The 27,541-nt window shown below is 37.3% G+C and overlaps 2 protein-coding genes and 1 pseudogene across 3 annotated transcripts; 1 reads left to right on the top strand and 2 right to left on the bottom strand.

Annotated features, from left to right (window-relative positions):
- Positions 1-659: 659 nt before the first annotated feature.
- On the top strand, positions 660-11,120 carry LOC107680218 (helicase-like transcription factor; annotated as a pseudogene).
- A 297-nt stretch (positions 11,121-11,417) lies between these two features.
- On the bottom strand, positions 11,418-24,694 carry LOC107680244 (glycogenin-1-like). 2 transcript variants are annotated; one of them, XM_016476049.1, is made up of 8 exons: positions 24,576-24,694; positions 17,655-17,790; positions 17,323-17,497; positions 17,079-17,241; positions 15,299-15,425; positions 14,484-14,703; positions 12,607-12,720; positions 11,418-12,505 (listed from the first exon to the last, which is right to left on the bottom strand). In XM_016476049.1, exons 1-8 carry the CDS (start codon positions 24,580-24,582, stop codon positions 12,338-12,340), a joined length of 1,110 nt encoding a protein of 369 aa, XP_016331535.1. In that variant the 5' UTR covers positions 24,583-24,694; the 3' UTR covers positions 11,418-12,337. The 2 variants fall into 2 exon arrangements, with proteins under 2 accessions (XP_016331535.1, XP_016331536.1); XM_016476050.1 differs by lacking the exon at positions 12,607-12,720 and having other exon boundaries at positions 24,576-24,689.
- Positions 24,695-25,646: 952 nt separating this feature from the next.
- LOC107680245 (type-1 angiotensin II receptor-like) lies at positions 25,647-27,418 on the bottom strand. Its single transcript, XM_016476051.1, has 2 exons — positions 27,294-27,418; positions 25,647-27,189 (listed from the first exon to the last, which is right to left on the bottom strand). The coding sequence occupies exon 2, from the start codon at positions 27,137-27,139 to the stop codon at positions 26,063-26,065; it is 1,077 nt and encodes a 358-aa protein (XP_016331537.1). The 5' UTR covers positions 27,140-27,189; positions 27,294-27,418; the 3' UTR covers positions 25,647-26,062.
- Between the last annotated feature and the right edge of the window lie 123 nt (positions 27,419-27,541).

Here is a 27,541-nt window from a genome sequence, read left to right as displayed (position 1 = left end):
TTTAAAGAGATATGATGAGATCTTTCATGTACCGTGATTAATACTTGTTTTGTTTTTTTGTTTTTAAATCCTCTTTTCTTTATTTGTTCTGTTCCTGCCTTTCTTTGTTCATAAAAAAGCTATTTAAATGCATCTTTCTCTTTTAACAGTCATTGTCAACTTTTTTTTTCTTCTCTTCTCTTCCATATGTTCAGATGACATTGGATGTATTGTTGATACATTGTGTAATGTATGCAAAGTTGTATTTCATTAATGTCATCTCTGAATTGTTTGCAATAAAAAAAATAAAATAATAAAAAATAAAAAAAAAGTTACAATAAACCCGTATAGGTCTGCACTATTAATCGCTGATGTAGCATTTGGATTTAGATTTTCAGTTTGCAGCGCGCTTTTCTCGTTCTGGAGTCTTTGATTCGGGAGGTGAGTGTGGCCTGCAGCTAAATAGTTTTACTTAATCCGTCTTCGCTTGTTATAACCAGAGTTCATTCTAGTTGAATGAAGCGTTTTACTATTAACTACTATTTATATTACAATAATGTGTAATTTTTATATAATTAAACGGCCTGACTCTGCTTTATTATACATTCGAACAGGGTTTTGTTTTTCCGATTAGGACAAAGTGGCAGAGTGAGGTTCGTGTTTGTGTTTTGATCGCAGTCATGCAGTCGTCAAACATCTATCCCCGCACTGCTGCTCCTCCTCACAACCCCTCGACCAGCACCTCGCCACGATACGGTAAAAGTGATGTGACATGTGGCCAAGTATGGTGACCCATACTCAGAACACACACACAGAGCAGTAGGCAGCCATTTTTTGCTGTGGCGCCCGGGGAGCAGTTGGGGGTTCGGTGCCTTGCTCAAGGGCACCTCAGTCGTGGTATTGAAGGTGGGAGAGAGTGCTGTACATTCACTCCACCCACCTACAATCCCTGCTGGTACGAGACTTGAACCTGCAACCTTTGGGTTACGAGTCTGCCTCTCTAACCAATAGGCCACGACTTCCCCACAACAGCTGCCAAATTTGTTCCCTAGACAACTAAAGTAAAACCTGCTACACTCTAGTACTCAACTCCCAGTGTGTTGAATTGATGTCACATCTGAATTAATTCTAATTCCTGCTGTCATCCATCGTCAGCCCTCATAGATTTCCTGGATGTGGGTGGCACAATAACCATATCCCAAGAAATAGCAAATTTAACAGAGGATTCAGGGCAGGACCTGCCAGAGGAGAATGTTCAGATTGGTTCAATTCAAGGCACAGTTGTTGGTCTGCGCTACTACACTGGAACGGTAGGAATCACACATACACACATGTATGTATAAACTGAACTGTTTTAACTCATCAGGAAAAAATCAGCATTTTCCACACAGCTACATGTCTTTGGGTCAGGTTCCTGTTTAAAGATGATTTACACAATTTAAAAGAATGCAGTATTATGTATTGCAGTACAACATTAACAATTTTCTCCTGCCGTCTCTACCTGCTTAATTCTTCTGACACACCTTACAGGAACAAGTGATCTGCGCACCTGTCCCACCGCACAGTGTATATTGACCTCTAGTGGTTAAAGCAAAACTGAACAATTTATCATGGAATTAATCTCATTTAATAACAAGATTATTATTTGACTCTGACGTGCTGTAGGTCAATAGAGGAGATATGGTGTCCTTGGTGAGGCAGCCGCAGAATCCCTATGACCGAAATGCAGTGATGGTTGCTAATGTGTATGGAAGTCAGGTGGGGCACATCAAGAAAGAGCTGGCAGCCCCAATGGCCTACATGATGGACAACAATTTGGCCAGGGTGGAAGGGTATAGTAATTTCTCAGTGTCTTTTCTACAAATTTGTTATTTGTTGGGTATGTTATTGCAAATTGATTGAAACAGATTACTTTTGTGTTTGATCTCCCTAATAGGGTTGTGCACTATGGAGAGAAAAATAAATTTTCAATGCCTGTAAACCTCACATTCTGGGGCAAAGAGGAGAACCGAGAAGCTGTGCATAATCAGATGAGATGCCATGGTTTCAAACTTGGCACTAAGTTCAAAGGTTCACTCATTTGTTTATTCGCTGCTTAATGTTCTTTGGTGAACGCATAATGCTTATATGATTGATATTTTATTATCTTAGGAGGCACTACACAAACATCTGTGGGTAGAGATCTGCTTGGTTTGTCTTCAAAAATATCTGCCATTCCTTTGACTGAAGAAGAGGTAAATTCCATGTGACAGATGTTAGTTATAAGATGTCAAAATTAATTATTGTTCTTTGTCTGGTATGCCTTTATATGGTAAAATCTAGATCAGTGGTTCACAGCAGTTTTTTTTTTTCTTTTCTACACTGGACCCAACACAGTATCAACAAAAATCTCTGTATAATCATAATAATAATAATAATATGAAATAAAAATAAATAAATTATAAACCTTATTTATTTTGTTTAATATTTATTTAATATAATATGTACCATATTTTCTTTTTCCTTGCCTAATTTTGTTTTATTGGATGCACAGCTGTTGACGTCAACAACAAATAATATGGGAGGCTTGTTTTTACTTTTAAAAGGCGATACATTTATTTATTTTGCTGTCTTAACTATACATAATATGATATGAGGCATGATGATATAGTTAGTTGCATTTAGCATTCATTTAACTTTGTTTTTCTTTGCCATTTATGAACAAACAGAGCTGCAACACACCAGTAGAGAACCACCAATCTATATGTTTATGATGCTTTTCGCACAATTTTAATGAACTGGCTAATAAAACTTATTTTTGTTACATCATAATCAGCTGAAAAATGCCTTTGACAAGCTATTTGATGATTTAATGGAGGATAAACCCAGAGAAATGGAGCCAGCAGGGGTGAGAGCACAGAAAGAACACACAGCTGTTTTTTTTACTGTCAATCTCATCCATCAGTCACTTACAGATGTCTCTGTTAATGTCTGTCCGTGCAGGCAGTGTGCACTTCCCTGCTCCCACATCAAAAGCAGGTGCTCTCGTGGATGACCTCTCGTGAGAACAGCAACGATCTGCCTCCATTCTGGGAGGAGAAGAATGTCCTCTACTTTAACGTTCTCACTAACTTTGCTGTTAAGGAAAGGCCAGAGAAAGTGCTTGGTGGGATTTTGGCTGATGACATGGGGCTGGTGAGAGGACCTTAGATTGAATGTTGTTCTTTTAGTGCTCAGTAAGCGTTACTAGTGCTCAGAACATTTATGCTGTGTTTCAGGACAAAACCCTCACCACCATCGCCTTGATAGAGGGAAACCTCTACCACTGGAACAATGTGTAAGATCCAGAAATATTTCTTAAACCTTGAGGAAGATGTACCTCAGAAGAAAGGTTGGTTTCTATTTTGAGTCTTGATGCAATGTACACTACTGTTTGAAAGTATAGGGTTGGTAAGATTTTTAAAAATATTTTTAAAAGAAGTCTCTTGTACTCAAAAAAAAATCTGCATTTATTTAGAGGACCTTAGATTGAATGTTGTTCTTTTAGTGCTCAGTAAGCGTTACTAGTGCTCAGAACATTTATGCTGTGTTTCAGGACAAAACCCTCACCACCATCGCCTTGATAGAGGGAAACCTCTACCACTGGAACAATGTGTAAGATCCAGAAATATTTCTTAAACCGATGAAGCATGTGTAGAAATCAAGTTTTGTTGAAATAATGAATTTAACTAATTACTATGACCTTGAATGTCCTGTAGCCAGATTTCAGTTATTATCATATCAAAAATATCACTTTTCAGGAAGGATCATCCATGTCTTCAACTTCCAGAAAGAAATCAACCTCAAAAGGTTAAAAATGTTGAAAGTCTATAAAACTGCAATCCATTCTGAAGTGAAAAACTTTAAAATATAGATATTTATTTATTTATTTTATTTATTAAGTTACATTTGTTGTAGAATATTAACACACGCATTCATTATATTACTTATACATGCAATCATTATATTATTTTTATATGTAGACCATGAACCAGTGAGTTCGTCCCAGTTGAAAAGACTGCATGCTGATAGTGTCAATGCTAACACTATTGAAGAAGATGTACCTCAGAAGAAAGGTTAATTTCTATTTTGAGTCTTGATGCAATGTACACTACTGTTTGAAAGTATAGGGTTGGTAAGATTTTTAAAAATATTTTTAAAAGAAGTCTCTTGTACTCAAAAAAAAATCTGCATTTATTTAATAAAAAATACAGTAACACAGTAGTATTGTGAAGTATTATTACAATTTAAAATGACTAATATTACTTAAATATTATTTAAAATGTAATTAATTCTTCTGATGGTAAAGCTGAATTTTCAGCAGCAATTACTCCAGTCGTCTATAAAACTGCAATCCATTCTGAAGTGAAAAACTTTAAAATATAGATATTTATTTATTTATTTTATTTATTAAGTTACATTTGTTGTAGAATATTAACACACGCATTCATTATATTACTTATACATGCAATCATTATATTATTTTTATATGTAGACCATGAACCAGTGAGTTCGTCCCAGTTGAAAAGACTGCATGCTGATAGTGTCAATGCTAACACTATTGAAGAAGATGTACCTCAGAAGAAAGGTTAATTTCTATTTTGAGTCTTGATGCAATGTACACTACTGTTTGAAAGTATGGGGTTGGTAAGATTTTTAAAAATATTTTTAAAAGAAGTCTCTTGTACTCAAAAAAAAATCTGCATTTATTAAATAAAAAATACAGTAACACAGTAGTATTGTGAAGTATTATTACAATTTAAAATGACTAATATTACTTAAATATTATTTAAAATGTAATTAATTCTTCTGATGGTAAAGCTGAATTTTCAGCAGCAATTACTCCAGTCTTCAGTGTCACATGATCCTTCAGATTCCAAACTTCTTAACAGTAGTGTTTCTGAACAGTAGTCGCTTTGCATAAAAATGCCAAATGCATGAATGCAAATGATACTAATAATCATTGATTTTATGTTTGTATCATGCTTGTTTGTGTTTCTAATAGCAAAAACCACAAAAAATCCTGCTAAAAAGCCTGCCAACACCAAGAAAGGTACTCCTACTTCCTGTTTTTAAAATTCTCAGGTAAACTGAAAGGCAGACTTTCCTTAGTGTTAGATATACTTTCAGTCACACAGCTGACGTTCTGGTTCTCTCATTCCCAGGAGTGGTTCTGCTGGATGATGTGGACTTTGCTTCCGCTCTGGAGTGCAGTTCCTCACAGGTTGGGCCTGCAAAAAAGAGTGCGAAGAAGGGTTCTGGTGGATATAACATTGACCATTTCTTCAGTTTGTTCATTACGGTATGAGAGAGTTTTACAGGAATCAATCTGTGTGGGATGTAGGCACTGGTAAGGTCCCATCTGGAGGTGGTGGGGGCCCAGGGGCCAGAGCCACTTTGATTGTATGTCCTCTGTCTGTCCTTAGCAACTGGCTGGTGAGTGTTTCAAGCCTGATCAGTTTCTTAAAAAACATTAACACACATTGCTCTTGTTTATACTTCATATCCATCCAGGACCAGTTTGAGCAACATATCCGAGCTGATGTCACATTAAAGGTGTATCTGTACTATGGTGCGGAGCGCAACCGATCTGTCAACCTTCTGTCTGAGCAAGAAGTGGTTCTCACAACATACAATGCTTTCATCAGATTATGGGGTGGGTGGATTTAAAACACAGTCTCATGCTGTTTTTGCTGCTACAGAATGTTTGTCATTGCAAAATGCTGAGCCATGGTAGGGGAAACTAACCTGTGGATCTTTTAAAATGATAAAAATATCATAAAATTCACCATAAAACCTTGGCAGAGTGCTGTTTATACTAAGTTAGATGCCATTTGCACTAAGTGTATATAGAGCTAGATACTATTTATACTTGATGCAAATAAAGGCAGTATTGTAGTACATTATAAAATAGTATGCAATATTACCATATTCAGTGTATATTTAATAAAACTATAAATTGATGCTGCCTTTTTGGGACCTTACTTTGTCCCTAACCCTAAAACTCACACTTACTCCTACCCCTAACCATATTGGACCTTCTGATCAGTAAAAATGTCCTCAAACGTCCATGAAGGGAGCTACGTTTTTGAGCACAGTAAAAATATGAGCTGCATGCATCACAGTCGTGTGCAAGCCATCCTATCAACGCGAGGACATCACATCCGGCCTGTTAAACACTTTCCCCCCTTTATTAAATACCCATTAGCCACACTTTTTGAATATTTTCTTCATTTTTTATTTAAAATAAACACATTTCTAAGCTCAAATGCGACGCGAAAAGGAAGATTGGAACTGGAAAAAGTGGGATTCTAACTTGGGTCATTTGCATTAAAAGCTAAATCCACTGTCCTTTTTTCTTCTCTAATTTTTTGTAAAACTAGACTGGTTTGGCGGAATTTGTGTAAATAGCTTTCGCCAACAAGATGGGCTATTTGCTCTTAGTGTAAATAGACACTCTGTAAAAGCTTTGGATAGATGGTGAAATAATTAAAAAAAGTAACTTTAACCCCCTGCAGAACAAAGGCAACAGTCCTCTGCACAAAGTGAACTGGCTGAGAGTCGTGCTGGACGAGGGTCACGTCATCAGAAACCCTAACGCTCTTCAAAGCAAAGGATACTATACTGGAGCTGCAGTCAGAGCGCAGGTGGATCCTGTCCGGTACGTTCACTTAGGAGGTTACCTGATTACTCTGTTAAAGTCTCAGTCCTGGATTATTTCTTCATTTCTGTGCTGTTTTGCCTTTAAATAGTACCAAAAGGACAGATTATTAATGCTTGTGAAATCCATCTAGATGCCAATCATGGTCATTTTTTACCTTCAGGAACCCCCATTCAGAACTCCCTGAAGGATCTCTACATGCTGCTGTCCTTCTTGAAGCTGAAGCCTTTTGATGTGAAGGAGTGGTGGAACAGAATCATTCAGAGACCTGTGACCATGGGCGACAGAGTTGGACTTAAGTATGCTAACAATAGCTGCGTCCCAAATCACATCCTTTCTATGCATTGAATTTTTCTACCGTGTAATGTAAATGTGTTATCAGGAACTTACAAGCGCTAGTAAAGGGCATCACATTGAGGCGCACTAAGAACAGTAAAGTGGCCAGGTGCACGATGGTGCAGTTACCTGAACGGAGAGTGTTTGTGCAGCATGTGATTCTCTCTGAGGAGGAGAAGGAGGAGTACGAATGGGTCAGGAGAGAGAGCAGGAAGATCGTCGACAGGTGGGTGCACTTTTGCTTACTTTGAAGAGCATCAATATTACATAAAGGACAGAAAACAGAAACAATTTGTCTTTACAGGTATTTCGAAGAGGGAACCGTCATGACAAACTATGCTGATGTCCTGGCCATCCTGGTTCGTCTGAGGCAGCACTGCTGCCACCCCAGTCTTGTGGGCAAATACACGGGGGCAGGTATAAATTAGAGATTAAACAGTCGCTGATTAAATCAGTATAGTTACTACTACATGAAATTATTATTAAGTACAGATCATTTCCATTCTAAGCTTTAACCACAATGCTACAGCAGCAGCTCCCCAATCAGCTGTGTTGTGTGTCTTTGGGGGAACAAATGTTTTGGATGTGTTAGATGATCCTGGGACCCCTAGTGAGTTGCGGGAGGGGCCCATCAATAAGATCACATTGGTGCTGAACTCTGGCTCAGACGAGGAGTGCGCCATCTGTCTAGACTCCCTACGTCAGCCTGTCATCACCTACTGCGCTCATGTGTACTGCAGGCCCTGCATCTGTGAGGTCATCCGATCGGAGAAGGTCAGCATTATTTCAGCATCTCAGAAGTTTCCAGAAGACTCTTGTATTGGCTTTCTGGATATTGTTTGCTCCGGTCTCACAGGAGCAGGCCAGATGTCCCGTGTCATGCTCAGATCAAGACCAAAGAGCTGGTGGAGTATCCCGGAGAAGAAATTGAGACTGAACCAGCCACTGGGGAGAACTGGCGATCAAGTTCCAAAGTAACATTTACAGATATTATGCATTTTTGTGATAGATCATTCTGGAATCGGATAAAACTCAAAGACATTTATAATGTTGCAAAAGATTTTTATTTAAAATAAAGGTTGTTGTTTTGAACAAAAATAATAATCAGCATGATTTTTTTCACAATTTTCAACGTTGATGATAAAAAATGTTTCTCAAGCCGCAAATCAGCATATTAGAATGATTTCTGAAGGATCACGTGACACTGAAGACTGGAATAATGATGCTGAAAATTCACAGGAATAAATTACATTTTAAAATATATATTTAAATGGGAGACAGTTATTTGAAATTATAATAATAGTTTGCAATATTAATATTTTTACAGTATTTTTAAACAAGTAAATTCAGCCTTTGTGAGAAAATTTGATATTTTTTTTTCACCTTTATTTATATAGCGCTTTTAACAATACAGATTGTGTCAAAGCAACTGAACAGCATTAATTAGGAAAATAGTGTGTCAATAATGCAAAATGACAATAGTAAACACTCATTTTTCAGTTAAAGACAGTTCATCATTGAATTCAGTGATGTAACAGACGATGAACACTATTAACAGCAATTATTATATGATGCAATCAAACTTATAGCAAAATGTGGTAGTTCTGTATATGATATATATGAGAAAAAAATTGCAGACCCCACACTTTTGAATGGTAGTGTAAATATTTATAATGTGTGTGTGTGTGTGTGTGAGTGAGGAAAACAAACAAAATGTGGCAAATGGTTTCAGAAACAAAAATAATAATTAATGAGACTGGTAAACATTAACATATTTCAATAAAGTGCTTTTCATTATGCAGGTGGATGCTTTGATGAACAACCTGTTGAAGCTCCGCAATGAAGACCCCACTGTTAAGAGTCTTGTGGTTTCTCAGTTTACCAGGTTTATGGACCTTATAGAAGTTCCCTTGAGGTAGTTTTCATTGCTGAGGCTACTATAAACTACAGACTGTACTACATACCAAAAGAAATAGCCATTAGTGGTTCAGTGTGCTGACACTGCTGCTGTCTGCAGGGAATATGGATTCTCTTTCACACGGTTGGATGGCTCAGAAGACCAGAGCAAATGCCATTTAGGATTTTCAAGACTCCTCTCCAGGAAGTCCCACCATCATGTTACTGTCACTCAAAGCTGGAGGGGTTGGGCTTAATCTGGCCGCTGCTTCCCATGTCTTCATGATGGATCCGGCGAGTTGAATTCCCCCAGGATAGTGTCTGCCGCTAGGTGGCAGCAATGCCATTGTTTGATCGTGTGTGCAAACATCTATAATAGGGAATGACTTTGCGGGGGGGGGGGTCTATGGCCCAGTCTATGACATCTGTGTTGACAGATGTCATAGACTGGGCCAGAGCAGAGATGTGGTGATCACTAAAGTAGTCTTTGATTCATTGTATGGCAGACACTCAGAGGAATGTTAGCAGCTGATCTCAACGATTATTATTACACGTCTGACATTTTTCTCATTGGTAAAACACAGTGCTGACAAATGTCACAGAACATGATATTAATGGTTTTCTTATTAACTCATGACTACAACTCTTAACATTAATGAAGGCACCAGATTGACTACAGTGGTTAAAACGTTTGGCAAAAAACTAAAACATTGTACAGTTGGGGAAAATTATGTCATTAGAGAGTGTTATGTTTCTGGCACCGATATACTCACCCTCATGTTTTTCCAAACCTGTATGACACTTGTGTTTTGCAGAAGAAAGTAAGTCATGTAGGTTTGGAACAACATGAGGACTTAAACAATGACAATTTTCATATTGGGGTGAACTATACCTTTAAGAACCAGTTAATCAGTTGAATTAAATAAACCGTTCACTGGTGGTTTACTCCCACTCCTGCCGTTCCAAACCTGTGGGACTGACTTTCTTCTGAACACAAAAAGAGGAATAATGTTAGCAACAAAAAACGTTTTGGTGACCAATGACTTTCACCATTGACTATCCATTTGAGAATTTTTCAGTTATATAATATTCAAAATGAACCAAGAACCATTAATTACGTTTGTGAGATTAAACCAGTAATTGACTGAAATTCATTAGTGTTTAATGTGACAGTAGCTACGTTTCTATCCAAAGTTGCAAGTTTAACTTGTGCCGGAAATTTAAATATTGCATAAAACATTTGTGAATAAAGCACTTTTTCCATCCTGTGTGTTCAAGAGAACAAAATCATCACTTCCTGGGAAACTAGCGCAAAGTGATAATGTAACTGAAAGTTGCTGCAAACCAGGGAAGCATGTGGCTCTTTTTTTCCTAAGATGTACAATGAGATCACTCCACTGTTTGTTATCCAATCACGTGATCTGTTGAGGCAAAGTAACGAGTTTGTTGTGCATCAAGGATTTTTTTAGATAAATGCATTTCCAATGTAATTTATGAATGTTTTCTTATCAGATAAAAAAAAAAATCCACCTCAGTTGAGCGCACAAGTTTTTAATGCACATTTTAAGATCTGATGCGCATCACCGTTTCCATCCAGTTTTTTTTTTTATGCTCACCGTTTCCATCCAGTTTTTTTTTATGCAATATCCCAAAATTTCCATTAAAATACATTGATGGAAACATAGCTACGGAGTAAAAGCAACATTCACAACAGTTCTCTTCCATCACAGCTGTTGTAATAAAAACTCATACCGTCTAATATACTGAGGCCCAACTGTAAGGTTGGATTGACAGACATTTTTCAAATGTCACTTAGTTTTACTCTTAATCAGTCTACATTCAACTTTCAATCAGACAGGAATATTTGCACAAAAGAGTGACATTTACTTTTGGCACATTAAGATTTTTAGACTGACAGCATAAAATTATGTATTGTTTGATTAGATTCAAGACAGGAAGTTTGCAATTGATGACTCTTTCCTCTCTGTGGCTGCATTTAGCTTATTGTGAAAGATTCTGTGGAAGAGAACATGGTGAAGATTCAGAAGAAGCAGGAGCTTGTGGACAAGGCTTTCGGAGTGAAAAAGCCACAGGACCTAAAACAGGCTCGGATAGATGAGATCCGAGGCCTTACGGAGATGTAGATTTACTAAGCTAACTTTACTGCAGTCCGTTCATTTCAGATTATTTGCTTTATTAAAGGGGTCATATGATGTTGCTAAAAATAACATTATTTTGTGTATTTGGTGTAATGAAATGCGTTTATGCGGTTTAAGGTTCTACGCCTTCTTTCTTTGCGTGAACATTTGGGCAGCGTTATGCAAATCTTCCCACATAGTGATGTAGATATGTGGAGGCGTGTTGGAACGAGCCGTTTTAGGTCGGCATGGTTGACTCTTAACTTTTATAAAGAATATCTCTTTGGATTTGAGACTTTAGTCTTTGCAACTTTACAGATCTTCTTTATGCACCAAGAGCTTGTAACTTCAAAGAGAAAAGAAAAATTTAAATCGCAACATATGACCCCTTTAAAGACAGCACTTCTTTTACTTTATTGCAAATTGTTCAGTTAGGTTCTTTTTTTTCCAACTCACATTATATACACAATATCTCTTTAATCTAAGATGGTTGTTATTTTCATTACAGTAAACATTAGATTTTTATTTGTTCATGAAAGCTTCAACTGGTTCTAATGACATTAAATTAGGACTCGTATTACTAGTTCTTTATTTCAGATGTTGCAGGTGGGAGCAGAGCTACAGAGAGGTTACGAACTAGTTAACAACAGCTACAGCATTACTAGCATAAGTTGTAACAAGGTGTAGCAAAACCCTTGTGCCTTATCCCTGGTCCAGGGAGTGATTGCCCAGTAGGCAAGAGAAGAATGACTTTGGTGCACACAATAAGAGTTGCTGATGTGTATCAGAGCCAATATTAACAATGCAAGCGAGTTGGCAGCACACAGTGTGTATTGTAAACACAATATCATTAGATGATTAATATTGAATATGGAGTGGTGTACAGTATATTTGACATTTACAAGGTTTGGTATTGTTTTGTTTGCTGTATGTTTCTCTATTTTCTTCAAATGTTTCTGATCTTCACAAACACCCAAAAGGCAAATAAGTTGTAACATTTACATTATAGTATTTTAAATAATAAAAAAACAACAACAGTAGTGTCTTGTTCAGTGAGATCAGAAACAATGACTGAATAATTACGTCATGTCACGTCTCCTCTGGAAATGAGGCAAGTGACATATTGTGTCATTCTAATAACTGTTGCAATCACAGTGTGTAAGAGGTTGAGTAGTTGAGCTGCATAGATGGTCTGGACTGGTATAAAAATTAGAGGATGTATTTTTTATTTTTGTTTTTTAATGTGATTTCATGGCCTATACGTACCCTAGTACAAAACTAGATCTGATGATCCGTTCCTATGAGGCTCTCACTTCAAGAAAGAATCTAGCTTTTTCTCTATGTTCTCAAAAGAGTCCAGTCCCATGTAGTCTGCTTGGCCATGTTCCCACTTCTGTTTGCGCTCCTGAGACGACATCTGAGGTGGAGGGGGATGATGGGACATGTGCATCTGAGCCACATCAACGTGAATATCACTCTAAGGGAGAAAAAAAGAAAACAAGCGAAAATCACCAACAATAGAATTTTTACATGTATATAAGATTATAAAATAAACTTATTTTAATAATAGTACAGTACATGAACCATGTCAGTTGATGGAAAGTCATCCAGGAAGAGATTTTTACCCAACACAACAGCATTTCTAACAATAGTTGTGTCGGTGTAGGCTGCAATATCCCATGTGATACGAAACTAAACGAAACATTACATACAAATATATTCAGTTAAATAAAATTTCATGAACAAAGACCACAACCACAGCAAGTGTTTTGTAAAATCATCTTGGGTCCATATTTGAAGTGAATTTACAGCAGAGTATGTCTCTCAGGGCATTTCCCAATTAATGGACATTTTTCCATCCCTCTACCAGCTTGCTAAAATTATGAAGTCCCACCCCTAAACCTAGACTGTAGAAGGTTAAAGCATAAAGAGGCTGAAAACAGCTATCATGGTTTTAAAACACCCCACTGATTGGCAAATGCCCACTTGTGTTTCAGAGAGAACTACTTGCATCACCTCACCTTCTCAAATTTACCCAGGATACACAATCCACCAGAGCCAAGACTAAACCAGTCAAAGCTGTAGTCTTAATTATCAAGTCTTCGTTATAAAGGCTACTTCTTCACACTTAATAAATGCCCCAGTATACAGTACATGCCACTACTGACCACAGAACTGTAACTCAATTTTAAAATGAGAATTCAAAATGTAATCATTCAGAAATTAGATTACTTCTTTATTTCTCTCTTCAGATAAATAGAGAAGTAAACTTCATGTAAAGAGTTAGAAGTTTTGTCAATGGAAGAAAAAAAAATTAGGTCGGTTTACTTGATGCGTACTCTTGGTCTTAATGTCACATTTACCATTGTTTGTTAAATTTCAATAGGAATCCAAGGGTACGTTCACACGGTCAGTTTTTGGGATTGACAACTGCATTTTCTTTACAGGTGTGAGTCTTGAAATGTCCCGTTCACACAGCAGCTTACAGTTGCGTTTGGAATACGGTCTAAATGAACGTGCAACAGGAGTCAAGCCCGTATTCCTTACCAGTAACCATAGCGACAGTGACCAAAACAAGTCCAATCGAGCCGCGAGTTCTTTCGTCAAATCTTCATTAACCGACAGCAGCCTTTAAATTTGGGTGGAGAGCGGAGTATTTGAGTCGCGCGCAGAACACAAAACTGACGGGCTCTAAAAATTTCAGATGACACGCAGCTAATTTCTCCGTCACTGTAAGTTACCGAAAACACACATGAAAACACGTAACACACAGTAGACGCGCGTTTGTGCTGCAGATCGGCTCTCTCACACTGTATGACGTGACAGACAACTAGTTGTCCAGTTCTGTTCCGTTCACACAGTGCGTGTGTTCCGAGAATGCGGTTGTGAGTCCTGAAAATGTACAGGTGTGAGTTCGGTTACAGAATGCGGTTGTCACGCCCGTAAATAACCGAACGGTGTGTGAATGTAACCGTATTAAGGACTCAAATACAGGACTGACAACCGTATTCTGCTGCTGTGTGAACGTGGCCCAAAATGATCTAGAATTTTTACATGAGAGAAAATGACTTCCCCATGCAAATTTTTTTCAAGTCATGCAGATTTGCTGCACTGACAAAAAGCTGCTTAGTTTGAAAGTGACTTCAGAAATCACAACAATATTGACAGCATACAATGGACCCCTTTTCACAGAAATTTTGCTAATGTGACCGCACTTTTATTTTACATGATTAGTGCATGCCATTTAAAAAAAAAATAATAAAAACGTTTGCCCTTATAATCTTATCGAAATTCAAAAAGAAACAACTACTGTTATTGAGCGCCTACTATAAAATTGAATTCAAATCTTTTTTAATTTTTCCTTATTACATGTCCAATCTGACTCAGAATAACAAATAAATTCTAACAATACCTGCCAAAACTGCCTATATGATCATTGTGCCACTGCTGCTTACCTCTGTGCATCCGGAATGGAAGGGCTGGTCACCGTATTCCTCCTTCATGAGGGGCAATACTGAAGAAGAGAAAAGCTCCCACCATTGCAGCAAGAAGTTGGGGTGCATGTCAGAAGCATCCTGGGACTGTCCCTTTAATGTTTTGCTTGTGGTGTCATAACTGTAATCCCACGGTTTGACTTTGCCAAGGAAATGAACTACCTTGGCATCGTGGCCGTATCTAAGAGAATAAGGAATGATCAGTTGGGATTTAGAAATCCCAAACACTTGCCAACCAGGAAGTGCTAAAGAGGGACCTGCCAATAATACTACAATCATATACAATACACTCTGTTCAACACACATTTAAAATGAATAAAACCTGCCTCCTATAAACATCCAGTTTTAATAAAGCAGAGGTTAGTCACAGGAATATTCAAGATATTTGTCAGTTTGTGGCATTCAAATGGAAAATGTACATATAAATTAGATCCTAATGAGAGCTTGACTAACCAGAGAACAGTACGTGTTGCTCATGGAAAAAAGATCATGTAACAAACTATTCAAAATGACATTTAGGCTCTGTGTAAAGACCCTAAAATAGCCCCACTATTTTTGGAGGGCCGTATGTATTTGGAGGAAGTTGATGTGCAAGGCCAGGAACAGAAAGGATTTCTGGTGCTGGATTTAGATCGTTACAATGTTGCTGTGTGATTGGGCTTTCATTTGACCTTGGCACACTTCATGCAAACTACAAATACGATAACACTTCAAACCAAGGATGATATGCAAGGAACAGCAACTTCCAAAACTCGATCATGTTAAATCTCACTCACTGCTTGAATGCTGGGAGATAGGTGTAGATGGCGATACTGCTGAGGTTGTAGATGAAAGGAAGGTGTTTTGAAATGTCTGCTGTTGCCCAATCACTGAAGAAGCTATTGAGAATGCCCTGATCCCCACCTGATGAAAACAAGTCAAACAAACAAGATGTTTCAGGTGCTTCACTGTGATTTGAAAAATATTTACAGGAGGTTGTAATCTTCCTTAAACAGATGAAGCAATGAGCAGTTACGCAAACTCAGCCTTTGATGGGGTGGGGGGGTTGGGGACATGTAAGATTGCTTCAGGAGACACTTGCTTAGCTGTTTGCTTAACGTTGACCCTTGCTTTCACAAAGGGTATGCAAGCAAAGAAAACTAACCTCAGTCTAGTTGACCTCAGGTTATCAGTGAACAAGAGACTCGTGTTGCATATGAAAAGCAAATGATGTCCTATACATGACAAAACTATGACTGAGAACATGTTAAAAGTTAGTTATAGTTCAATCTAACACGAAGATTCTGTCATTAATTATGGACTACTCGTGTCATTCCATTCCCATAACATTTTTATTATCGAAACCCAAAATATATTTTTAAATCAAAGATTTCTGGACTACTAAATGTCCAAAAAGTTAATAAAACTTTTTTTAATAAAAGTAAGACGAAAAATCTTATGGGTTTGGAACATGAGGGTGAGTAAATGACAACATTCATTTTTGAGTGAATGTCTCACTAGTAGAAGCCAGATATTTTCAGACATTCAGAGATAAGCCATAGGCTGTATAGCATGGTGACTGGGACTAATCAATCACATTACAAGAATCCTCTGAATGTTGTGCTATATATATATACAGTGGGTACGGAAAGTATTCAGACCCCCTTCAATTTTTCACTCTTTGTTATATTGCAGCCATTTGCTAAAATCATTTAAGTTAATTTTTTTTCCTCAATGTACACACAGCACCCCATATTGACAGAAAAACACAGAATCGTTGACATTTTTGCAGAATATAACAGAGTGAAAAATTGAAGGGGGTCTGAATACTTTCCGTACCCACTGTATATATATAAATAGAAAGATAACAAAACATGACTAGGCAATAGTGTTTTTTGAGTGATACGGAGATGAAACATGAAACAGATGACCTTCAAAACAGAGGCCTACTGATAACTTCTGAGGCTCAATTCTTTGTTCAAGATTAGATCTCTAACTAAAAAGCAAACTACAGAAGAAGAGTCCTTTTCAACAATAATTTGGGTTAGACATCAAAGAACAGGAATATTGAAGTGACAAAAACAGTATCTCTTAATACATAATTGGTCATAAAAATGGACTGGAATTGAACATGCACTTGCATGTAATCCGGTATAAATAATGACAGTTCCAGTACAGTACAACCAAATTGATTTCACAAGGGTTTAGCAGGAGTCTCTCATTTGAGAGGCCTTTGATTACTTCATCCTACACAGAGCCTAGGAATAACACCCTCAGGTGTTATCCAAAAAAAACAACAAAATCAGAGCCACCTTGTGTTCTGCTTACACGCCTTATAAAGAACTCACTCATGGTCAAGCTGAACTCTAGCAAGTTTGCTCAACTCTTTCACAAGCCAGGGTTTAAATATCTTATATTCGTGCTGGAGGACCAGAACCATATTTTCGAATGAATTCCACAGTATATGGTTAAAGTTATTTTCCAAAACATTATGCAACCCTCCGTTTAAGGATGGAAATGTTAAAACACCCCCTTATAGCTTCTTAAATTTAACAACACTAAAGAAGTGTCACTTGCCATCAAAGCTGCCATTCTCTGAGCAGGTGGTGAGAAGCTTCCCATAGGTCTCGTTGGAGGGATGGAAGACGAACACACCAGAGTTGAAGCAATCAGGCCAGCCAGGATCTGGTGCAGCAGAGAGCTCCTCTCTCTCAAATAACTCGTCTATGTTAGACAAAACCTAGAGAGAAGAGGGAAGACCAATGAAAGCCCCTCAAAGACATTATGAAAACATCATGACCAACATCGAGACAGCACTCACTAGAGTATCTGCATCCATAAACACGCATTTGGAGTATTCTGTAAGGGTCCAGCCGTGGAGTTTGGTGAAGGTGACGCCCAGGTCAGGTCTCTTCATCATGGCCAAGTGTGCAGCATCCCCACTGTCCAGGACGTCCACCAGCCTGACCTCATCATAGACTTTACGAAGCACTGCTCTGCAATGTAGCACACAGAGCACAAAGTGAGACCGATTGATCTATAGATCACACTTCTGCAGTGTGGACAACAAATACCCTATACGACAGAACACAAAGCCGTTGTAAACCAACTCATTTACTTAAGCTGTGCTACAAAAGACAGCAAGCACTCTACCTGGAGGGTTCCAAGACATGGGGGCCAATCAGGGCCACTAGTTTCCTCAATGTGTTGTGGTTCCTCAAGGACTTGCCAAGTACCATTGCTCCTTTGGCATAATTGTCAGTTGTGGCGAGGGTGACAAAAGCCTGGTCTAGATTAACATACATAAAAACACACCATCATCACTTACTGTATGCATTCTAATTTAAGTAACATCTTTATATTGCACATGCAAAATTACCATTTTCCTTAAGAGTGCAGCCATTTTTTTTTTTTTTTTTACTTGGAAGTGCCTGACACCGGAAGCCTTGCACAGAAAGAGTGCAGAAAAAGTTTATGCTGCTTAATGTTGCAAACTAGTGTTTGTCATTTTAATTTATTGTCACAATCACAAGCATGCCTGTTTATAGTGTAAAAAGTTTCTGTTAACTGCACTTTGTTATTCTTCTTCTCGTTTAATAATTTAGCTAACAAATAAGTTGTGTACATTCACAGGAAATACATTGTAATTTGATTAGCCAAGCAGCTTTTCAAGAGGGCTGATATTTAATATAACAGCACTGGGACTTCCATACTAGTCCTAGACCATATTAGCAATGTTCCCTCTAATTTTTTTTCTTGCTGAGAAAATCCTATTTCCCTATTGGGCGGACATTTCGGCCACCTGAGTAAAAACATTATTTATACCAGAGCTGTACAGCGCACACACAAAAAAGTGCGAAACTTTTAACTTTAATGTGCCATTTATATTTGATTTGGCCCTTGATGGAACTAAATGTACATTTTAGGTTACCTGATAATTTTTTTTTTTTAACAGTGCTGTTACCAAGAAATTCTATTTAAAAAAAAAATCTCACGCAGAATAATAAAATGTATAGTATTAGCTAATACGAAAAAAATGAAGCAGTTATTTCTCATGAACAAAATTATATTACATTATCATCTGAGGGTGTTCTTGCTTTCATTTCAGGGTGCTTATATTTATATTTGACTTTATGATGTTTTTTTACCCATGTTTTGACTTAAAAAATTTGTGATTAACCTTTAATTGGCGGACCCCAGTTGAAGACCCTTGTAGTAGAGTTTGCACACACACTAGCCTTTATACTTCTGCGTCGGACCTACACCGTAGCTTACGCATAGACGCACACCCATACGCCGTAGCCTGATGTGCACCTCTCCAAAAATCTAACAGCGCGTCAATTCTACGCGGACCGCAAGCGCTGTGATTGGTCTGCAAGAACCCCTCCCTCCATATGTACCGGAGTTTTGTGTGTGGTTATGCGCACTTTAATATATTTTAATGTTACACCTTCTTATATAAAATAAAACAAAGCAAAGAACAAGTGTCTTATTTATTATACTACATAGCATTATACATCAGTAGTTGTCCGCAACAAACAATGTTGATCTGCCGTGGTACAAGTCCTTGTGCAGATTGAAATAATGCCTTCATCTCCTGTTCCGTTGTTGTCTCCTTTTTGTAGTTTTAAATAATGATTTGATATTTATTTGCCGCCGTCACGGCTATAATGCTTCTCCGACGAGCCGCTTCTTCTTCGGCTTTTGCCGTGGTACTGCGGGTTACACCAGCAACATGCCCGTGGACACTGCAGACTAGCGGTTTGCATGTGTACTGCACGTTGACGCGGACAACGACGCAGAAGTATAAATGAAAACTGGCGCATAGCCTACGGCGTAAAGGCTACGGCGTAGGTCCGACGCAGAAGTATACATGTGTGAGACTGTAAATGTCTCGGAGTTTTGTTACCGTTGTGTGCTCATCATCCGCTATTTCCACCACTTAATCAAGCCACTCTTTAAAACATGATGATTTCTTTTTTACATGATGTTTTATTTAACATGTCATTAGTGGTTAGCTCTCATGTTGAGTCATTTCGTCCACAACCATTAAAGGGTCATGAAACCCCCCCCCGTTTAAGCACTGGTTAGTTCTCACCACAGGTTTAAAAAAAATGCTAAAAAAGTGGGCGTGGTGCGCAGCGGCGCAGAGGAGGGGGAAGAGCGGAGGCAGACAACACACACACAGCTTAGCGTTCTGACAGTTTCATTTCACTCCCACCGAGTTAAAAACACAAATAAATGCACAGCCATTTGCACTCTGCATCGAAAACATGGGTATGGACGGGTTGTCACAGAGCTGTAAAAACGGTTATGCTCACCAAGTGAATGAATCGCGTTTGTGCCGAACTCTTATTACAAAGCAAAAACAAACACTCTTCTTCGATCCATGAACTTTTCTCTCAGTTAATGTGCAGCGATGTCATCTCACAGTCTGAAACATCTGTCATAGCAAATCAACACATTCTGTTGTGAATAATTAAAGCGAAGTTCTTCTCATAGGATAAAAACAAGCAGTCTCATGAATAATTTAATAGACACCGATGAGTCACCGATGTACTATTAGTCCATTGCCACGTCACAAATTGTGACGTCAACACAATGTAGATTTTATTTATTTTATTTTATTTAGTCATTTATTAGACGCTTTTATCCAAAGCGACTTACAAATGAGGACAACAGAAGCAATCAATTGTAGTATTAAAACAACTAAAAACAGATCCAAAACTAAAAGCTAAAACTTTATAAATACTACCTATACACATTTTAAAAATAAAGATTAAATAAAAATTACAAATGCATACAACAGAATTTCAAAACTTAACATTTAAATGAAAAACAAAAACTAAAGCTAAAAACAATTCAAAATATTAAAGAACAAAAGATATAAGAGTATAATAATGATTCTAACATAACACTAAGCCAAACACCAAAAAAACAACTACATGTGTATATGTACAACCACACACACATACATATATATACTGTATATGTACACACACACATTTATAAATTCAATATATATTTTCATTTTCCTTTAGTTTGTTAAAGTATTAAAATAACTCAAATTAAATAAAACTAAAAACTTAATAAAAGACCTATACAGATATAATAAATTCAGACATAATTTAACTAAAATTAAAATAAATAACAAATACAAATAATACAAATCAAACGACAGTAGTAGACCTATACAGATATAATAAATTCAGACAATGTAACTACAATTAAAATAAACAACAAATACAAATAATACAAATCAAATGACAGTAGTTTCAGTAATCCTAAAAAATAACACTGCCAAACACACATGCTAAAAAACAACAACTTACTTACACATAGTAAGAAATGGTTATAAAAACTGAAACAGAAGCGAAACAAGTAATAGGATGTTATTTACAAAGAGCATTGTTGTTATCTGACACTCCAAGTCATTAATACACATTTACACTATATATAATATAGTATAATTATGTTACAATGGCAAAACATTGTTAAAAAGCCCCATGTTTTTACGCGATTAGTTCGCGCTTGTCCGACTAGCGTATGTTAGAGCTGCTAAATGCGTATATATTTAAAGACGCGCACAAGTTCACAATCCATCGATCATCTAGATGTTTATTAATGACAGAATAAAATGAGATATAATATCATATAGATACTTACCATCTTATTTTACTTAGATTTTAAACCCGGAAGATGAAAATAGCGCAAAAAAGCTTAAAATTAACCAGTTTTCTCCAACAGTTAAAATTATCGGATGCTAAAATTTGTCTTCTATGATGTGAAACACAAACTCAGAAATCTCAGAAAAAGTAGTCTGGGGTTTCATGACCCTTTAAAGTATTTGATTTCTACAGCGACTAATTGGCTCACATCATTCTCTTTCTATGAAACCTGTAAACCGCTAGGGATGGGCGGATCGATCCTTAAGTATCGATACTGATGTTGTATCGAAAGGATCGATCCTCACATAAAAATATCGATTCTAAAGTGCATTTTTAACCATTAATTTAATTTATCAAGAAATTCGGTGCATAAAATAAGCTTCTAAGTGGAAAAAATAGACTATATTGGCGAATAATTGTGTTGTATAGAACCATTTCTCCTGCTCATCGGAACACACACAATTTCAAATGCTGAAAGACAGAACCAATCAATCACAGACAGCGTTCGCTGCTGACGCATGGCTCACAGTGCTTGTTCAAATAGGGCTGCGTTTCCCAAAAGCATCAGAAGCATTAGCAGATCTTAAGAAACCATTGCCACATTATTACATTACATAACATTGGTACTATATATAAAATTCATTCTGAAAAATGCATCCACACTATGGTTTCCACACAAATGTGAAGCAGCAATAATAATAAATGTTTCTTGAGCAGCAAATATTAGAATGATTTCTGAAGGATCATGTGACACTGAAGACTGGAGTAATGATGCTGAAAATTCTTTTTTTTTTTTTTTTCAAATTAGTGCAGCCTGGGTGAGCATGAATTATTACAAAATCTTACCAACCCCAAACTTTTGTGTACATGTAATATTTATTTTAAATTGGCTAGTTTGTGCAAGTAAATTGATTTAAACTGGTTGTTAAAAGTTCAAATGGATTGTATGTTCTGCAATTGCTGTTAATAAATCTGCCAGAAAAAAATATGCTAAAGTTTCACCTTTAGGGGTACAACAGCCTGGCAGCCTTTTACAAAAATTAACCATGGTTTTATTACAGTAACCACAGTTTACCACAGTAATTGTACTAAAACTGCAGTAACCACAAATTTACCATGGTAATACTACTACTACTACTACTACTACTACATTTTAGTACTTATGAAACACCATGTTTATTTTTCATGAGGTACCCTCAAAGGTGCACCTTTGTAACTTCTCTACCCTTAAAGGAACACTCCACTATTTTTGAAAATAGGCTCATTTTCCAACTCCCCTAGAGTTAAACAGTTGAGTTTTACCGTTTTCGAATCCATTCAGCTGATCTCCGGGTCTGGCGGTAGCACTTTTAGCTGTAGCTTAGCATAGATAATTGAATCTGATTAGACCGTTAGCATCTCGCTCAAATGACCAAAGAGTTTCTATATTTTTCCTATTTAAAACTTGACTCTTCTATAGTTACATCGTGTACCAAGACCGACGGAAAATAAAAAGTTGCGATTTTCTAGGCCGATATGGCTAGGAACTATACTCTCATTCCGGCGTAATAATCAAGGAACTTTGCTGCCGTACCATGGGTGCAGCAGGTACTCTCCATGGTATTTTCAAAAATAGTGGAGTGTTCCTTTAAAGCATGTATACTTCTATGGTATTAATATGCTCCCTTTTAGGGGTATAGTTGCACCTTTGCGGTTACTGCCCCATTAAAGGACTAAAATACAATTATAGTTTATTTTATTTCTGACAGTGTAAACAAAAATAGGCCTATGAAATGTTAAAAAACATGGCTTTAAAATCTAATATTAAGTGAGTATAATTACCGATTATATTCTTTTAATAAATTTAAAAGATCAGTTTAGTTTATATAGGTATCGACAATACTGGGCTTGAAAATATCGGTATCGGATAGAAAATAAAATAAGAGGTACCGCTTTCACCGGTTCTATAGCGACACCAACTCTATAGCGGTTTGCCCGAGCACTGCGATTATTTTGCATTTACTAGAATTCAATCAAATGGCGTCCCCAACTCATCTTTGCGTTTGTCCTGTGCGCGGCTTAGAGCTAATATTGCATACTAGTGAGAAACCAGAAAAAACAGTGGAGTTACAACCGAACAATAACAGAACGTTTTGGGCCAAGTAGAGGAACTATATGTCCGTTTCACTCATGCATCCAGACCGGGTTTCCATCTGAGCGTTGCTTGGCGACACCTAAAATGATGCTTCGGTATCTTGTAGAACTATTTTTGTTGTTAAAGAAGAAATATATAACTGGTCAATTTTTGTCAGAAAATTTACTCTACCATACAAAATAAGACAACACGCTGTCAGCTTTGATAGAGGAAAATAAATATATATTAATACATAAATATACATTAAATACAAAATACGATAAAGTTGTTTATTGTTGTAGGTACTTGTTTATTTGCCACAAAACGTGGAGAATAATGCGAATAACTGTCATACGTGTTGTTACTTTTGTGTGCCATTGACTATTTGTTGATATTTGCATTAACTGATGCACTACATGTTAGAGAAACTAACTTCTCCTCTTTCCTACTATTTGTTTCACTTCTGTTTCAGTTTTTTATAACCATTTCTTACTATGTGTCAGTAAGTTGTTGTTATTTTAGCATGTGTGTTTGGCTCAGTGTTATTTTTTTTTTAGGATTACTGATAAACTAATGTAGTTTGATTTGCATTAGTTATCTATTTTAGTTTTAGTTACAGTTGTAGTAATGTTGTCATTTTATTAGTTTTTTTATTATGTCTATATAGGTTTTTTATTAAGTTTTAGTTATTTCAGTACTTCAACATACAAAATGGAAATTATATATATATATATATATACACACACACACAAGGGTGTAACTCTTATTTGTAAGTCGCTTTGGATAAAAGCGTCTGCTAAATGACTAAAAGTAAAGTAAAGAAACTGATCACAATACATCAGAGCAAAAGAAAACGCGCTTTAAACGCTGTATTCGCCGTGTGATAGACAGATCACTTATGATGCAACTTGGATGCATTGACTAAGTAATAAAGCGCAGGCATTAACGCTCAGCAGAAATCGAAGTGACAAACTAACGGCAGCTCTTCCTGCATGACAGGCCAGTGAATGCTACCGTAAACACTGACTGCGCACCAAACAACTGCGTACGAGAGGCGACCAGGGCCTTCACGCAGTAGACCAAGCGCTAAACTGTGTATATCGTCAAATATTAGAGGACAACACAGTCTACGCAACGCTGAAACGAAATTTCAGCTCTGATATCCAGCGAGTCATGCGACCGCTGAGGTAGCGCGTGCTATCGGCTGTAATCATGCTACTTGCGCAAACACAACTGCCATTTACTTCATTTTACAGGCACAGGCGATATGTAACGGTTCAAAACGTTGCCTACCTGCCATGGCTCACGTTACAGCCAGACCGAACCGGATACAGGGCTGGGAGAGAAGCAGTACGCGGTCTGTCTGAGGATTTATACTAGTGACATGACTTTCATGGTCACATGACCCCTGACAACAGACACGCCCCCCTCACTTACCATATTTCATTTAAAAACATTGGGAGACATAACGCCACGAAACTCATTTTCAGGTACGATCTGAAATACAATGAACTAGGTATGCATACGTTTAAGTATGTAATTTAAAATAATAAAAGTTTTCATTTCATGTTCAAATGCAGTTGGAAGTTCCTCTTTTGTCTCATAGCAGTAACAAGTGAATTGTGTCTCCTTAACTTTTTCATTTGATGCCATTTAGTGATCAAAAAAATCCTCGAATTAGTCATTACGTTGAGTATCCTTAATAGATTTAATTTTTGTTTTCCTGTTAAAAGACACAACTTAACATACATTTTCAGACTCAAGTACATTAGGCCTATATAGAACAGCATGTTGCAAAATACCATTTCTCAGAAGAATAAACTGTTTTACCAGCCTACTAAATGACAGAGTGGTGAAAGAAAAATAAAACTTTTATCAAATGATAATTTGTATCAAGAGTAAACAGCGGTGACCATGATAGCACAGCATATGTAAAAACTAACATATCTTGTTAGATCCCATGCCATAGTCTAATCCAGGGGTTTTCAAACTGGGGTCCAGGGGCCCTCAGGGTGCCACAAGGGAGTGCTAGGAAGTTTGTGGAAAAGTAGTGTAAAAATAGTAAATTAATTACATTTGTTTAAATAAATAAGATTACAGAACTCAACGCTATTACTGTTTCATTCTGTTTTCTTAAGACTGGTCAGACTATCATAGTGAATTAATAAATGAATAACACAAAATTATTACTGTCAATAAATTACGTCTGTGTAGGAAAAAAATGCAGTTTATAGAAACGTATTGTTAATTTAATATTAAGGCAATGTATAAAATAGTTTAGTTATATATCAATTATAAATTGATAAACCACGAGTTGCCTTTTATATTTTAGAAAGGAGGTCTCTCGGAAGGAGATCATCATATTTGGGGGTATGTGACAAAAAAGTTTGTAAACCCCTGGTCTAATCAGTGGAGCAATGAGACACAGGAACCCATTTCGGATTAAAAACAGTAAACATACTTCTGTTCAATGTGTAGAATGATTAAAATTTCATTGATTTATCACACTGGTGGAAAATACAGCATTTCACAATATTCGGCATACACAAATCACACTTTAACAGCTTATATGGATGAAATATATATTTAGTATTTTCAGCATGTTTTGGTCCTTTGGCGAGGAAGGTGAAAAGTTAACTTAACACTTGATAAGATGAATCACTATATTTTGTTCCCATTCCAGTATCAAGCGACAACACAATAAGCAAGAGTCATCTTCTGAATTGAATCAGTGAGTTTAGAAGATGATTCATCAGAGATTCATTCACTTCCTGTTTTTCTCATGTGGCTTGAGGTAGTGAGGACGGTTTATTGATGGAGAGTTGGAATGACACCGAGGCTTGATACGAGAGAGAGCTCATCTTGGTACTGAGGGTGGGGTGAGAGGCCACAGAAGTCGAGGAACACCTCAAGAGCTTCAGCAAGTTCCTGCGAAAGTTCTTCCCAACAAAACCGTACAGGATTGGGTTCATACAGCTGTTGAAAAAGGCAATACAAATGGTGAACGGCATTACGGTGTCAATGATCTCAATGACATCGCAGTTGGTGATCACTTTCAGCAGAACAAGCATGTTCATGAAGTTGAAGATCTGATGAGGTGTCCAGCAAAGGAAAAACGACAGCACGGCAGCAGCCAGCATGCTCAACACCTCGTCCCCTTTCGATCTCGAATTCCTCTGAATGTCCCGTGCTTTGAGTAGAGACCGACCGATCAGGCAGTAGCATGTGAGGATGATGGTGATGGGCAGAAGGAACCCAAGAACACTCTTTATCAGACTGAGAGCTGCCAGCACATTGCGAAGATCTTCTCCGTCTAGGATGCCACATACAGTGACATTGTTATGCTGGATAAAATGGGTCCTACGGATAACGGCTGTAGGAAGGCTTAAAAGAAAAGCCACTACCCAAACCAAGACGCACGTCACACGGGCATACACCACCGTACGGCACCGGCGGGACCTGACGGGATGAACGATGGCCAGATACCGGTCAATGCCGAGAGCAGTGAGGAAAAAAATACTAGTATATAGATTAAGGAGGATCATCCCAGCAATGGCTTTACATAGGAAGTCTCCAAAGAGCCAGTGGTAGCCTGTTGCAGTGTATATGGCCCAAATAGGCAGGGTGAGGAGGAAAGTCAAGTCTGACACTGCTAAGTTCAAAACAAATATGTTTGCAACGGTCTTCATCTTAAAACAGTAGTAGATGACAGCGACTACCAAGCTGTTGCCTACAATTCCGATGATAAAGTTGCAGCTATAGACTACTGGGATGAACGTGAAGATGAAATTGTGGTGCCCGGTCATGTTACACGTGAGCTTGAGTCCCACATTAGCGTCGGCTGTTATGTTGTCCATTTTGGAGATCCGTATTTCATAGCCTAAAAAGCTGCATCACTAAAGGAGCCCTATAAGAACAGAGTGGAAACAGATGGTTAATATGGCTAAAAGTTTCATGCAATTTCTCATAAGGTTATTTTTTTTTTTTCCATTTGAAAGATGCATTACTTACAACAAACACTAGATGTCTCTCTGCTCATATTATTTAGGAGCTTGTTGATTTTGGATAACAGCAACTGGATTGAATGTACTTCAACAGCTCCTTCCAGTTCTATTGAAAATTAGCTAAATCTGGTACAATGCATTAAATGCAAACATTTATGTTAAATATTGTACATGGTTCCTGATAGATAGATAGATAGATAGATAGATAGATAGATAGATAGATAGATAGGCAGACAGACAGATAGATAGAACAAG

This window comes from Sinocyclocheilus anshuiensis, unplaced genomic scaffold, assembly GCF_001515605.1.
Source record: "Sinocyclocheilus anshuiensis isolate Anshui unplaced genomic scaffold, SAMN03320099.WGS_v1.1 scaffold821, whole genome shotgun sequence".
In the NCBI taxonomy this organism is placed as follows: Eukaryota; Metazoa; Chordata; class Actinopteri; order Cypriniformes; family Cyprinidae; genus Sinocyclocheilus; species Sinocyclocheilus anshuiensis.
The sequence above is the reverse complement of the archived record's forward strand: the minus strand, read 5'-3'. Positions and strand labels throughout refer to the sequence as shown.